This window comes from Oncorhynchus gorbuscha, unplaced genomic scaffold (assembly GCF_021184085.1).
Source record: "Oncorhynchus gorbuscha isolate QuinsamMale2020 ecotype Even-year unplaced genomic scaffold, OgorEven_v1.0 Un_scaffold_550, whole genome shotgun sequence".
Taxonomy (NCBI): domain Eukaryota; kingdom Metazoa; phylum Chordata; class Actinopteri; order Salmoniformes; family Salmonidae; genus Oncorhynchus; species Oncorhynchus gorbuscha.
In genome coordinates, this window is record NW_025745378.1 from 65,001 (window position 1) to 83,651 (window position 18,651).

At 43.8% G+C, this 18,651-nt stretch overlaps 1 protein-coding gene across 2 annotated transcripts in view; it reads left to right on the plus strand.

Annotated features, from left to right (window-relative positions):
• The window catches only part of LOC124018584 (histone-arginine methyltransferase CARM1-like), a 35,694-nt gene extending 22,505 nt beyond the window's left edge, over positions 1-13,189 (plus strand). Inside the window, exons 11-16 of one of the 2 annotated variants that reach the window (XM_046333920.1) lie at positions 846-983; positions 1,274-1,363; positions 2,294-2,391; positions 10,982-11,065; positions 11,592-11,660; positions 11,892-13,189. In XM_046333920.1, coding sequence (XP_046189876.1) covers positions 846-983; positions 1,274-1,363; positions 2,294-2,391; positions 10,982-11,065; positions 11,592-11,660; positions 11,892-12,031 — 619 coding nt within the window. In that variant the 3' untranslated portion in view covers positions 12,032-13,189. The remainder of the gene's footprint in view (positions 1-845; positions 984-1,273; positions 1,364-2,293; positions 2,392-10,981; positions 11,066-11,591; positions 11,661-11,891) is intronic. The other variant, XM_046333921.1, reaches the window with a different exon arrangement.
• Positions 13,190-18,651: the final 5,462 nt, after the last annotated feature.

An 18,651-nucleotide genomic window follows, 5' to 3' on the forward strand; every position in this document is an offset into this window, starting at 1 on the left:
GTTAACCCACTGTTCCCAGGCTGTCATTGTAAATAAGAGTGTGTTCTTAACTGACTTGCCTGGTTAAATAAAGGTTAAAAAATAAAAATAAAATGCTGAGTTGCATCCAAAGAACACCATACATACTGTGAAGCATGGGGGTGGAAACATCATGCTTTGGGGCTGTTTTTCTGCAAAGGGACCAGGACGACTGATCCGTGTAAAGGAAAGAATGAATGGGGCCATGTATCGTGAGATTTTGAGTGAAAACCTTCCATCAACAAGGGCATTGAATATGAAACATGGCTGGGTCTTTCAGCATGACAATGATCCCAAACACGCCACCCGGGCAACAAAGGAGTGGCTTCGTAAGAAGCATTTCAAGGTCCTGGAGTGGCCTAGCCAGTCTCCAAGATGTCAACCCCATAGAAAATCTTTGAAGGGAGTTGAAAGTCTGTGTTGCCCAGCAACAGCCCCAAAACATCACTGCTCTATAGGAGATCTGCATGGAGGAATGGGCCAAAATACCAGCAACAGTGTGTGAAAACCTTGTGAAGACTTACAGAAAACGTTTGACCTGTGTCATTGCCAACAAAGGGTATATAACAAAGTATTGAGAAACTTTTGTTATTGACCAAATACTTATTTTCCACCATAATTTGCAAATCAATTCAATAAAAATCCTACTATGTGATTTTTCTGGATTTTTTTTTCTCATTTTGTCTGTCATAGTTGAAGTGTACCTATGATGAAAATTACAGGCCTCATCTTTTTAAGTGGGAGAACTTGCACAATTTGGTGGCTAACAATACTTTTTTGCCCCACTGTAACTGTGTGTATGTGGGTCCATCTAACTGTGTGTCCAGGGTAACAGTGTGGCTCTCCACCTCTCCTACGGAGCCTCTGACCCACTGGTACCAAGTCCGCTGTCTGCTCCAGTCCCCTCTCTTCACCAAGGCAGGAGACACCCTGTCTGGCACTGCAACGCTCATCGCTAACAAGAGGTGAGACACACCCCCCCCCGGGTAACTTTACCACTCACACCCACCTGCACGCCTAAACGGGTCACACCCACCTGCACGCCTAAACGGGTCACACCCACCTGCACGCCTAAACGGGTCACACCCACCTGCACGCCTAAACGGGTCACACCCACCTGCACGCCTAAACGGGTCACACCCACCTGCACGCCTAAACGGGTCACACCCACCTGCACGCCTGAACTGGTCACTACCACACTGAACACACCTGCCAAGGTACCCTCTTAAAGGATTCATCTGACCTGTGCTCCCAGACAGAGCTATGACATCAGTATGGTGGCCCAGGTGGACCAGACAGGAAGCAAGTCTAGCAACCTGCTGGATCTCAAGAACCCCTTCTTCAGGTCAGATGCACTCTCTACCCCTCTTCTCTACCCCTCTTCTCTACCCCTCTTCTCTACCCCTCTTCTCTACCCCTCTTCTCTACCCCTCTTCTCTACCCCTCTTCTCTACCCCTCTTCTCTACCCCTCTTCTCTCTCTTCCTTCTCTTCTCTCTCTCTCTCTTCCAAGTCAACAACACTATACTCTCTCTCTCTCTCTCTCTCTCTCTCTCTCTCTCTCTCTCTCTCTCTCTCTCTCTCCAAGTCAACAACACTATACTCTCTCTCTCTCTCCAAGTCAACAACACTATACCCTCTCTCTCTCTCCAAGTCAACAACACTATACCCTCTCTCTCTCTCCAAGTCAACAACACTATACTCTCTCTCTCTCTCTCTCTCCAAGTCAACAACACTATACTCTCTCTCTCTCTCTCTCTCCAAGTCAACAACACTATTCTCTCTCTCTCTCTCTCTCTCTCTCCAAGTCAACAACACTATACCCTCTCTCTCTCTCTGTCTGTCTCTGTCTCTGTCTCTCTCTCTCTCTGTCTCTCTCTCTCTCTGTCTCTCTCTCTCTCTGTCTCTCTCTGTCTCTGTCTCTCTCTCTCTCTCTCTCTCTCTGTCTCTCTCTCTCTCTGTCTCTCTCTGTCTCTGTCTCTCTCTCTCTCTCTCTCTGTCTCTCTCTGTCTGTCATTTCTTCAGGTCAGCACAGCATAGACATTCTACCATTTCCTTGTTTTCTCTTTCACAATTCTGCTTCCTCCCTCTCTCTCCTTCCTTCTCTTTCACTTTCTATCCCTTCTGTTGTTCCTAAAGCTGTTATTTATCTGCTATCTATCCTCTTTATCTTGGTCTAAAACCTCTTTCCCTGCTAGACACGTTAAAGTCCTCTGTATATGACCTACTGTCTTTGAGCTTGCCTCCCTCTGATTGGTTGATTGTGTGTTCCGCAGGTACACAGGCAGCACGTCAGCCCCGCCCCCAGGCTCTCACTACTCCTCCCCCTCAGAGAACATGTGGAGCAATGGAGGAGTCTACAACATGAACCAGGGTACACACACACACACAGCATTAATCAGGTACTACACACATATAGATCTATACACACACAGACACATATAGATCTATACACACACAGACACATATAGATCTATACACACACAGACAGGTGAATACATATAGATCTATACACACACAGACACATATAGATCTATACACACAGACACATATAGATCTATACACACACAGACACATATAGATCTATACACACAGACGCATATAGATCTATACACACAGACACATATAGATCTATACACACACAGACACATATAGATCTATACACACACAGACACATATAGATCTATACACACACAGACACATATAGATCTATACACACACAGACACATATAGATCTATACACACACAGACACATATAGATCTATACACACACAGACACATATAGATCTATACACACAGACACATATAGATCTATACACACACAGACACATATAGATCTATACACACACAGACACATATAGATCTATACACACACAGACACATATAGATCTATACACACAGACACATATAGATCTATACACACAGACACATATAGATCTATACACACACAGACACATATAGATCTATACACACACAGACACATATAGATCTATACACACACAGACACATATAGATCTATACACACAGACACATATAGATCTATACACACAGACACATATAGATCTATACACACAGACACATATAGATCTATACACACACAGACACATATAGATCTATACACACACAGACACATAGATCTATACACACACAGACACATAGATCTATACACACACAGACGCATATAGATCTATACACACACAGACGCATATAGATCTATACACACACAGACGCATATAGATCTATACACACACACAGACGCATATAGATCTATACACACACAGACGCATATAGATCTATACACACACAGACGCATATAGATCTATACACACACAGACGCATATAGATCTATACACACACACAGACGCATATAGATCTATACACACACACAGACGCATATAGATCTATACACACACACAGACGCATATAGATCTATACACACACACAGACGCATATAGATCTATACACACACACAGACGCATATAGATCTATACACACACACAGACGCATATAGATCTATACACACACAGACGCGTATAGATCTATACACACACAGACGAGTATAGATCTATACACACACAGACGCGTATAGATCTATACACACACAGACGCGTATAGATCTATACACACACAGACGCGTATAGATCTATACACACACAGACGCGTATAGATCTATACAAACACAGACGCGTATAGATCTATACACACACAGACACGTATAGATCTATACACACACAGACACGTATAGATCTATACACACACAGACACGTATAGATCTATACACACACAGACACGTATAGATCTATACACACACAGACACGTATAGATCTATACACACACAGACACGTATAGATCTATACACACACAGACACGTATAGATCTATACACACACAGACACGTATAGATCTATACACACACAGACGCGTATAGATCTATACACACACAGACGCGTATAGATCTATACACACACAGACGCGTATAGATCTATACACACACAGACGCGTATAGATCTATACACACAGACACGTATAGATCTATACACACACAGACACGTATAGATCTATACACACACACAGACACGTATAGATCTATACACACACAGACACATATAGATCTATACACACACAGACACATATAGATCTATACACACACAGACACGTATAGATCTATACACACACAGACGCGTATAGATCTATACACACACAGACGCGTATAGATCTATACACACACAGACGCGTATAGATCTATACACACACAGACACGTATAGATCTATACACACACAGACACGTATAGATCTATACACACACAGACACGTATAGATCTATACACACACAGACACGTATAGATCTATACACACACACAGACACATATAGATCTATACACACACAGACACATATAGATCTATACACACAGACACATATAGATCTATACACACAGACACATATAGATCTATACACACACAGACACATATAGATCTATACACACAGACACATATAGATCTATACACACACAGACACATATAGATCTATACACACAGACACATATAGATCTATACACACAGACACGTATAGATCTATACACACAGACACGTATAGATCTATACACACACAGACACATATAGATCTATACACACAGACGCATATAGATCTATACACACACAGACACATATAGATCTATACACACACAGACACATATAGATCTATACACACAGACACGTATAGATCTATACACACACAGACACATATAGATCTATACACACAGACAGGTGAATACATATAGATCTATACACACACAGACGCGTATAGATCTATACACACACAGACACATATAGATCTATACACACAGACACGTATAGATCTATACACACACAGACACATATAGATCTATACACACACAGACACATATAGATCTATACACACAGACACGTATAGATCTATACACACACAGACACATATAGATCTATACACACAGACGCATATAGATCTATACACACACAGACACATATAGATCTATACACACAGACACGTATAGATCTATACACACACAGACGCATATAGATCTATACACACAGACACGTATAGATCTATACACACACAGACGCATATAGATCTATACACACACAGACACATATAGATCTATACACACACAGACACATATAGATCTATATACACACAGACACATATAGATCTATACACACACAGACACATATAGATCTATACACACACAGACGCATATAGATCTATACACACACAGACGCATATAGATCTATACACACACAGACGCATATAGATCTATACACACACAGACGCATATAGATCTATACACACACAGACGCATATAGATCTATACACACACAGACGCATATAGATCTATACACACACAGACGCATATAGATCTATACACACACAGACGCATATAGATCTATACACACACAGACGCATATAGATCTATACACACACAGACGCATATAGATCTATACACACAGACACGTATAGATCTATACACACACAGACGCATATAGATCTATACACACACAGACACATATAGATCTATACACACACAGACACATATAGATCTATATACACACAGACACATATAGATCTATACACACACAGACACATATAGATCTATACACACACAGACGCATATAGATCTATACACACACAGACGCATATAGATCTATACACACACAGACGCATATAGATCTATACACACACAGACGCATATAGATCTATACACACACAGACGCATATAGATCTATACACACACAGACGCATATAGATCTATACACACACAGACGCATATAGATCTATACACACACAGACGCATATAGATCTATACACACACAGACGCATATAGATCTATACACACACAGACGCATATAGATCTATACACACACAGACACATATAGATCTATACACACACAGACACATATAGATCTATACACACAGACACATATAGATCTATACACACACAGACGCATATAGATCTATACACACAGACACATATAGATCTATACACACACACAGACACATATAGATCTATACACACACAGACACATATAGATCTATACACACACAGACACATATAGATCTATACACACACAGACACATATAGATCTATACACACACAGACACATATAGATCTATACACACAGACACATATAGATCTATACACACAGACACATATAGATCTATACACACAGACACATATAGATCTATACACACACAGACACATATAGATCTATACACACAGACACATATAGATCTATACACACACAGACACATATAGATCTATACACACACAGACACATATAGATCTATACACACAGACAGGTGAATACATATAGATCTATACACACACAGACACATATAGATCTATACACACACAGACGCATATAGATCTATACACACACAGACACATATAGATCTATACACACACAGACACATATAGATCTATACACACACAGACACATATAGATCTATACACACACAGACACATATAGATCTATACACACACAGACACATATAGATCTATACACACACAGACACATATAGATCTATACACACACAGACGCATATAGATCTATACACACACAGACACATATAGATCTATACACACAGACGCGTATAGATCTATACACACACAGACACATATAGATCTATACACACACAGACGCATATAGATCTATACACACACAGACGCATATAGATCTATACACACACAGACGCATATAGATCTATACACACAGACGCATATAGATCTATACACACAGACGCATATAGATCTATACACACACAGACACATATAGATCTATACACACACAGACGCATATAGATCTATACACACACAGACGCATATAGATCTATACACACACAGACACATATAGATCTATACACACACAGACACATATAGATCTATACACACACAGACGCATATAGATCTATACACACACAGACGCATATAGATCTATACACACACAGACGCATATAGATCTATACACACACAGACGCATATAGATCTATACACACACAGACACATATAGATCTATACACACACAGACACATATAGATCTATACACACAGACACATATAGATCTATACACACACAGACACATATAGATCTATACACACACAGACACATATAGATCTATACACACACAGACACATATAGATCTATACACACACAGACACATATAGATCTATACACACACAGACACATATAGATCTATACACACAGACACATATAGATCTATACACACACAGACACGTATAGATCTATACACACACAGACACGTATAGATCTACACACACAGACACGTATAGATCTACACACACAGACACATATAGATCTATACACACACAGACACATATAGATCTATACACACAGACACATATAGATCTATACACACACAGACACATATAGATCTATACACACAGACACATATAGATCTATACACACAGACACATATAGATCTATACACACACAGACACATATAGATCTATACACACACAGACACATATAGATCTATACACACACAGACACATATAGATCTATACACACACAGACACGTATAGATCTATACACACACAGACACGTATAGATCTATACACACACAGACACGTATAGATCTATACACACACAGACACGTATAGATCTATACACACAGACACATATAGATCTATACACACAGACACATATAGATCTATACACACAGACACATATAGATCTATACACACAGACACATATAGATCTACACACACAGACACATATAGATCTATACACACAGACACATATAGATCTATACACACAGACACATATAGATCTATACACACAGACACATATAGATCTATACACACACAGACACATATAGATCTATACACACAGACACATATAGATCTATACACACACAGACACATATAGATCTATACACACACAGACACATATAGATCTATACACACACAGACGCATATAGATCTATACACACACAGACGCATATAGATCTATACACACACAGACGCATATAGATCTATACACACAGACACATATAGATCTATACACACAGACACATATAGATCTATACACACACAGACACATATAGATCTATACACACAGACACATATAGATCTATACACACACAGACACATATAGATCTATACACACACAGACACATATAGATCTATACACACACAGACGCATATAGATCTATACACACACAGACGCATATAGATCTATACACACACAGACGCATATAGATCTATACACACACAGACACGTATAGATCTATACACACACAGACACGTATAGATCTATACACACACAGACACATATAGATCTATACACACACAGACACATATAGATCTATACACACACAGACACATATAGATCTATACACACACAGACACATATAGATCTATACACACAGACACATATAGATCTATATACACACAGACACATATAGATCTATACACACACAGACACATATAGATCTATACACACACAGACACGTATAGATCTATACACACAGACACGTATAGATCTATACACACACAGACACGTATAGATCTATACACACACAGACACGTATAGATCTATACACACACAGACACGTATAGATCTATACACACAGACACGTATAGATCTATACACACACAGACACATATAGATCTATACACACAGACACATATAGATCTATACACACACAGACACATATAGATCTATACACACAGACACATATAGATCTATACACACACAGACACATATAGATCTATACACACACAGACACATATAGATCTATACACACACAGACACATATAGATCTATACACACACAGACACATATAGATCTATACACACAGACACATATAGATCTATACACACAGACACATATAGATCTATACACACAGACACATATAGATCTATACACACAGACACATATAGATCTACACACACAGACACATATAGATCTACACACACACAGACACATATAGATCTATACACACACAGACACATATAGATCTATACACACACAGACACATATAGATCTATACACACACAGACACATATAGATCTATACACACAGACACATATAGATCTATACACACACAGACACATATAGATCTATACACACACAGACACATATAGATCTATACACACAGACACATATAGATCTATACACACAGACACATATAGATCTATACACACACAGACACATATAGATCTATACACACACAGACACATATAGATCTATACACACACAGACACATATAGATCTATACACACACAGACACATATAGATCTATACACACACAGACACATATAGATCTATACACACACAGACACATATAGATCTATACACACACAGACACATATAGATCTATACACACACAGACACATATAGATCTATACACACACAGACACATATAGATCTATACACACAGACACATATAGATCTATACACACACAGACACATATAGATCTATACACACACAGACACATATAGATCTATACACACACAGACACATATAGATCTATACACACACAGACACATATAGATCTATACACACACAGACACATATAGATCTATACACACACAGACACATATAGATCTATACACACACAGACACATATAGATCTATACACACACAGACACATATAGATCTATACACACACAGACACATATAGATCTATACACACACAGACACATATAGATCTATACACACACAGACACATATAGATCTATACACACACAGACACATATAGATCTATACACACAGACACATATAGATCTATACACACACAGACACATATAGATCTATACACACACAGACACATATAGATCTATACACACAGACACATATAGATCTATACACACACAGACACATATAGATCTATACACACACAGACACATATAGATCTATACACACAGACACATGTAGATCTATACACACAGACACATATAGATCTATACACACACAGACACATATAGATCTATACACACACAGACACATATAGATCTATACACACACAGACACATATAGATCTATACACACACAGACACATATAGATCTATACACACAGACACATATAGATCTATACACACAGACACATATAGATCTATACACACACAGACACATATAGATCTATACACACACAGACACATATAGATCTATACACACACAGACACATATAGATCTATACACACACACAGACACATATAGATCTATACACACACACAGACACATATAGATCTATACACACACACAGACACATATAGATCTATACACACACACAGACACATATAGATCTATACACACACACAGACACATATAGATCTATACACACACAGACACATATAGATCTATACACACACAGACACATATAGATCTATACACACACAGACACATATAGATCTATACACACAGACACATATAGATCTATACACACAGACACATATAGATCTATACACACACAGACACATATAGATCTATACACACACAGACACATATAGATCTATACACACACAGACACATATAGATCTATACACACACACAGACACATATAGATCTATACACACACACAGACACATATAGATCTATACACACAGACACATATAGATCTATACACACAGACACATATAGATCTATACACACACAGACACATATAGATCTATACACACACAGACACATATAGATCTATACACACACAGACACATATAGATCTATACACACACAGACACATATAGATCTATACACACACAGACACATATAGATCTATACACACACAGACACATATAGATCTATACACACACAGACACATATAGATCTATACACACAGACACATATAGATCTATACACACACAGACACATATAGATCTATACACACACAGACACATATAGATCTATACACACAGACAGGTGAATACAGAAGTGCCATTCCTGTTGCTAATGCGTCTCTCTGTCTATCAGGAGGGATGCCGGCCGTGTATGACCTCAGTACGGTCATCGGTGGCGGCGGCTCCACCGTGTCTCACAACAATCTCATCCCTCTTGGTACGCTGTGTGTGTGTGACTGACCAATCCCTACCCTCCTTTCTGCTCTGTATAGCCCTCAAATTCAAATCTGAATCTCCTAAGCCAGTTTCACTGCTTTTTACAAATGAATCCCTTCTAATCAGGGACTGATTTCCACCTGGGAGACCAGGTGGGTGTAATGAATAATCAGGTAGAAAACCAGTAGTCTAGCCGTATTCCAATGTAACACTGGAACCTCTGCTGTATCGGGTTACAACATACTGGAAATGTTCCCCAAGTTTTCCAGAAATTCCAGTTAGAATATTCCTGGAAGTCCGTTATTCGTCCTACCAGGATTTGTGGAAAGGTTGTGAAAGTTACTGGGATGTTGAAACCCTGACTGTGTGTAATGTCTCTATATGTTGGACTCCAGCTGTATCTGGAACTGACCTTTTGTATACTAGTTTTGCTGTGTTTTCTTGTTCCAAATAAAATGTGCCAATTTGTAAATTATCTCCTCTCTGTGTGTGTGTGTGCGCGCTTGCACGTGTGTGTGTGTGGGCAGTGAACACAGGGGTAGTGAACCATACATCTTCTAGAGTTGGGTCTATCATGAGTACAGGCGTGGGCCAGGGTGAGTGAGTGTGTCACCATGGTTACAGAGCTACAGCTGTTTACTGTTGCTAATGTTGTAGTCTTGTCCACAGTTCAGTTAGTGGTCTGACATTTAGTTGTTTTAATGTTTGATTTATTTTAGATATAAAGTGCTTCCTAGTCCAGCACTAGGTTTTATCTGGGTCTGGGAAACTGCCCCGAGCTGCTCTTTGAAGACCGCAATTCACTTCCTGTTTTCTCTCTTCCTCAGGAGTGACAACTGGACAATCGGGGCCCGGCAACAGTCCTCAATACCCAATCAACAACAGCCAGTTTACCATGGGCGGTCCTTCCATCTCCATGTCGTCTCCCATGGCGATGCCTAGCAACACTATGCACTACGGGAGCTAAGACCTACCAACCGTCCGTAGCTCTCCTACCCCCCTCTTCTCTCCCTTCCCCCTCTTCTCTCCCTCCTCCCTCCCTCCCACCCCACCTCCTGGAAGGAAACCAAACTGGACTGATAATATGGACGTGCCTCTCCTCCCTTCACCCCTCCGTTCTCTGGTTCCTGATGTCTCCGGCCCAGTCCAGAAACAACTACACACTGAAAGGGTTGGATAGGTTTAGGGCTGTCAAATGTCCAGGTTCTCCATTCTGGTTGCAGGATTTCTGATGTCCTACTTGTTCTGTCTGGATTGCAACCGTTGATGGTTTAAGTCATGTTGCCTCAACACATCCCCATGATCTCAACACGTCCCCATGATCTCACCACGTCCCCATGATCTCACCACGTCCCCATGACCTCAACACGTCCCCATGACCTCAACACGTCCCCATGACCTCAACACGTCCCCATGATCTCAACACGTCCCCATGATCTCAACACGTCCCCATGATCTCACCACGTCCCCATGATCTCACCACGTCCCCATGATCTCACCACGTCCCCATGATCTCACCACGTCCCCATGACCTCACCACGTCCCCATGACCTCAACACGTCCCCATGATCTCACCACGTCCCCATGATCTCAACACGTCCCCATGATCTCACCACGTCCCCATGATCTCACCACGTCCCCATGATCTCACCACGTCCCCATGACCTCACCACGTCCCCATGACCTCAACACGTCCCCATGACCTCAACACGTCCCCATGACCTCACCACGTCCCCATGACCTCACCACGTCCCCATGACCTCACCACGTCCCCATGACCTCACCACGTCCCCATGACCTCACCACGTCCCCATGACCTCACCACGTCCCCATGACCTCACCACGTCCCCATGACCTCACCACGTCCCCATGACCTCACCACGTCCCCATGGTCTCAACACGCCCCCATGGTCTCACCACATTCTGAGGCAGAGTGAAAGGTGTGTGCTTGTAACCATTCTGTTTTATGTATTCACAACCCACATAGAAACATTTAGAAGGATCTTATGTACTTACTGTGGCTATGGGGGTTTGGAAACGTACACACACAGTTGTATTATACACACACACACACACACACACACACACACACACACACACACACACACACACACACACACACACACACACACACACAGTTGTATTACACACACACACACACACAGTTGTATTATACACACACACACACACAGTTGTATTATACACACACACACACACAGTTGTATTATACACACACACACACACACAGTTGTATTATACACACACACACACACACAGTTGTATTATACACACACACACACACAGTTGTATTATACACACACACACACACACAGTTGTATTATACACACACACACACACAGTTGTATTATACACACACACACACAGTTGTATTACACACACACACACACAGTTGTATCACACACACACACACACACACACACACACACACACACACACACACACACACACAGTTGTATTATACATACACACACACACACAGTTGTATTATACACACAGAGCCTCCTGCAGGACAGAAAGGACTTTGAGCTTCTGTGAAGTTTTATCAGTCACTCCCATCTTCCCCAGCCCGTCGCTTGTGACCCAACGTCCCGATCAATAAATTCCTGAATCCTAACCTTTCACCCAAGGTTACCTTATTCAACCAACCAATCAAAGCAAACAGTCTGAGTGTCTGACCAAACCCGGCAGCTGCGAGGGAGAGAGGGTGATCCAGGTTTTAGCCAATCGGGACAGGAGATTGTCTCTGTAGGGCGGGGTTTGTAGCCGCTGTAGACTAGCCAGTGGTTCTGTAGGGTGGGGTCTGTAGACCAGCCAGTGGTTCTGTAGGGTGGGGTCTGTAGACTAGCCAGGGGTTCTGTAGGGTGGGGTCTGTAGACCAGCCAGGGGTTCTGTTCTGTAGACTAGCCAGTGGTTCTGTAGGGTGGGGTCTGTAGACTAGCCAGTGGTTCTGTAGGGTGGGGTCTGTAGACCAGCCAGGGGTTCTGTTCTGTAGGGTGGGGTCTGTAGACCAGCCAGGGGTTCTGTAGGGTGGGGTCTGTAGACCAGCCAGGGGTTCTGTTCTGTAGGGTGGGGTCTATAGACCAGCCAGGGGTTCTGTAGGGTGGGGTCTGTAGACCAGCCAGTGGTTCTGTAGGGTGGGGTCTGTAGACCAGCCAGGGGTTCTGTAGGGTGGAGTCTGTAGACCAGCCAGGGGTTCTGTAGGGTGGGGTCTGTAGACTAGCAAGGGGTTCTGTTCTGTAGACTAGCCAGGGGTTCTGTAGGGTGGGGTCTGTAGACTAGCCAGTGGTTCTGTAGGGTGGGGTCTGTAGACCAGCCAGGGGTTCTGTAGGGTGGGGTCAGTAGACTAGCCAGTGGTTCTGTAGGGTGGGGTCTGTAGACCAGCCAGGGGTTCTGTTCTGTAGGGTGGGGTCTGTAGACCAGCCAGGGGTTCTGTAGGGTGGGGTCTGTAGACCAGCCAGTGGTTCTGTAGGGTGGGGTCTGTAGACCAGCCAGGAGTTCTGTAGGGTGGGGTCTGTAGACCGGGTGGGGTCTATAGACCAGCCAGGGGTTCTGTAGGGTGGGGTCTGTAGACCAGCCAGGGGTTCTGTAGGGTGGGGTCTGTAGACCAGCCAGTGGTTCTGTAGGGTGGGGTCTGTAGACCAGCCAGGGGTTCTGTAGGGTGGAGTCTGTAGACCAGCCAGGGGTTCTGTAGGGTGGGGTCTGTAGACTAGCAAGGGGTTCTGTTCTGTAGACTAGCCAGGGGTTCTGTAGGGTGGGGTCTGTAGACTAGCCAGTGGTTCTGTAGGGTGGGGTCTGTAGACCAGCCAGGGGTTCTGTAGGGTGGGGTCTGTAGACTAGCCAGTGGTTCTGTAGGGTGGGGTCTGTAGACTAGCCAGTGGTTCTGTAGGGTGGGGTCTGTAGACTAGCCAGTGGTTCTGTAGGGTGGGGTCTGTAGACTAGCCAGGGGTTCTGTAGGGTGGGGTCTGTAGACTAGCTAGGGGTTCTGTAGGGTGGGGTCTGTAGACTAGCTAGGGGTTCTGTAGGGTGGGGTCTGTAGACCAGCCAGGGGTTCTGTAGGGTGGGGTCTGTAGACCAGCCAGGGGTTCTGTAGGGTGGGGTCTGTAGACCAGCCAGGGGTTCTGTAGGGTGGGGTCTGTAGACCAGCCAGGGGTTCTGTAGACTAGCCAGGGGTTCTGTTCTGTAGACCAGCCAGGGGTTCTGTAGGGTGGGGTATGTAGACCAGCCAGTGGTTCTGTAGGGTGGGGTCTGTAGACCAGCCAGGGGTTCTGTAGACTAGCCAGGGGTTCTGTTCTGTAGACCAGCCAGGGGTTCTGTAGGGTGGGGTATGTAGACCAGCCAGTGGTTCTGTAGGGTGGGGTCTGTAGACCAGCCAGGGGTTCTGTAGGGTGGGGTCTGTAGACCAGCCAGGGGTTCTGTAGGGTGGGGTCTGTAGACCAGCCAGGGGTTCTGTAGGGTGGGGTCTGTAGACTAGCCAGTGGTTCTGTAGGGTGGGGTCTGTAGACTAGCCAGGGAGTCCTGGCACCTTACTGAATATGGCCCCTGTTGTTTAGGGTGCAATGTGTTCGCTGTTTAACAAGTGTTTATCGGGAACTGTGAGAGACGTCATGCAGCCTCCTAGGAAATCCCAACTGGCTCCGTATTCCCCGGTGGACTCCTTTGATTAAGGTCCCTTTGGGGCTCTGGTCTACAGTTGTATGCTATATAGAGCGTCGTTTGGGACACTGACAGTCTCCTTGCAGACACATCATGTAGAGTGTCGGTCCCATGTTTCATCAGCTGAAATAAAAAGATCCCAGCCATTTTCCATACGCACAAACATTATTTCAAATTTTGTGCACAAATTTGTTTACATCCCTGTTAGTGAGCATTTCTCATTTTCTAATCTACCTGACAGTTAAGGAATATCGAGAAGCTGATTAAACAGCATGATTGTTACACAGGTGCACCTTGTGCTGGGGACAATTTAAAAGGCCGCTCAAAAATATGCTGTTTTTTTTTCACACAACACAATGCCACAGATGTCTCAAGTTGAGGGAGCGTGCAATTGACATGCTGACTGCAGGAATGTCCACCAAAGCTGTTGCCAGAGAATGTCATGTTAATTTCTCTACCGTAATCCACATCCATCATTTTATAGAATTTGGCAGTACGTCCAACCAGCCTCACTACCACAGACCAGTGTAACCACACCAGCCCAGGACCTCCACATCTGGCTTCACTACCACAGACCAGTGTAACCACACCAGCCCAGGACCTCCAACCTGCCTCACTACCACAGACCAGTGTAACCACACCAGCCCAGGACCTCCAACCTGCCTCACTACCACAGACCAGTGTAACCACACCAGCCCAGGACCTCCAACCTGCCTCACTACCACAGACCAGTGTAACCACACCAGCCCAGGACCTCCAACCTGCCTCACTACCACAGACCAGTGTAACCACACCAGCCCAGGACCTCCAACCTGCCTCACTACCACAGACCAGTGTAACCACACCAGCCCAGGACCTCCAACCTGCCTCACTACCACAGACCAGTGTAACCACACCAGCCCAGGACCTCCAACCTGCCTCACTACCACAGACCAGTGTAACCACACCAGCCCAGGACCTCCAACCTGCCTCACTACCACAGACCAGTGTAACCACACCAGCCCAGGTCCTCCACATCTGGCTTCACTACCACAGACCAGTGTAACCACACCAGCCCAGGACCTCCACATCTGGCTTCTTCACCTGTGGGATCGTCTGCGGGGGAGGGGTGGTGCTGAGGTGTATTTCTGTTTGTAATAAAGCCATTTTGTGGGGCGAAACTCATTCTGATTTGCTTGGCCTGGCTCCCAAGTGTGGGCCTATACCTCCCCCATTGCCTAGTCATGTGAAATCCATAGATTAGGGCCTAATTAATTAATTTCAATTGACTGATTTCCTTCTAACTGTAACTCAGGAAAATCTTTGAAATTGTGTCATGTTGTGTATATATGATTGCATTCCAACCTGAAGATCAGGATTGGTTGATTGATTGAGGTGGATGTAGTAACGAGCTGGAGGAGAAGTGTGACACTAATCAGGTCCCAGAGGACTGCAGATACCCGTCCCTGAGATAAAGACTCTTACATCTTCTGTTAGGGAGATACCCATCCCTGAGATAAATACTCAGTCCCCGTACATCTTCTGTTAGGGAGATACCCATCCCTGAGATAAAGACTCTTACATCTTCTGTTAGGGAGTTACCCATCCCTGAGAAAAAGACTCTTACATCTTCTGTTAGGGAGTTACCCATCCCTGAGAAAAAGACTCTTACATCTTCTGTTAGGGAGTTACCCATCCCTGAGAAAAAGACTCTTACATCTTCTGTTAGGGAGTTACCCATCCCTGAGAAAAAGACTCAGCCCCCCCCCCTACATCTTCTGTTAGGGAGTTACCCATCCCTGAGATAAAGACTCAGCCCCCCCCCCCCCCCCCCTACATCTTCTGTTTGGTCAAACGGTCTAAAATGTTAATGGTTTTGTTTTCATCTCTTTGTTTTCTTCCATTTCCCCATAAATAAAACGTTCAAACAGAAATGCCCTCCAAAGAGGCAAATTAAACATTCCTGGAGAACAAGTCAGCTTTCTAATTTATATATATTGTATGGATTCTTCCTAATATACAGTTGTGTGCATTCTCAGATTTCTAATGTATGTGGACTGTCTCATGGTAATATTAAGTATTTAATGAGCCCCATCCATTTTATAGGGAGAAGGTGATCCTTTACTGTAGAACCCTCAGACTCCACTCTGAACCTGGAAGTCAGTTCCACTGCATTCTTTCTGTTGTTCCCCTCTAATCAGGGACTGAGTTAGCCCTGGGACACCATGTGGGTGGTTCCCCTCTGATCAGGGACTGAGTTAGCCCTGGGACACCATGTGGGTGGTTCCCCTCTAATCAGGGACTGAGTTAGCCCTGGGACACCATGTGGGTGGTTCCCCTCTAATCAGGGACTGAGTTAGCCCTGGGACACCATGTGGGTGGTTCCCCTCTAATCAGGGACTGAGTTAGCCCTGGGACACCATGTGGGTGGTTCCCCTCTAATCAGGGACTGAGTTAGCCCTGGGACACCATGTGGGTGGTTCCCCTCTAATCAGGGACTGAGTTAGCCCTGGGACACCATGTGGGTGGTTCCCCTCTAATCAGGGACTGAGTTAGACCTGGGACACCATGTGGGTGGTTCCCCTCTGATCAGGGACTGAGTTAGCCCTGGGACACCATGTGTGTGGTTCCCCTCTAATCAGGGACTGAGTTAGCCCTGGGACACCATGTGGGTGGTTCCCCTCTAATCAGGGACTGAGTTAGCCCTGGGACACCATGTGGGTGGTTCCCCTCTGATCAGGGACTGAGTTAGCCCTGGGACACCATGTGGGTGGTTCCCCTCTAATCGGGGACTGAGTTAGCCCTGGGACACCATGTGGGTGGTTCCCCTCTAATCAGGGACTGAGTTAGCCCTGGGACACCATGTGGGTGGTTCCCCTCTAATCGGGGACTGAGTTAGCCCTGGGACACCATGTGGATGGTTCCCCTCTGATC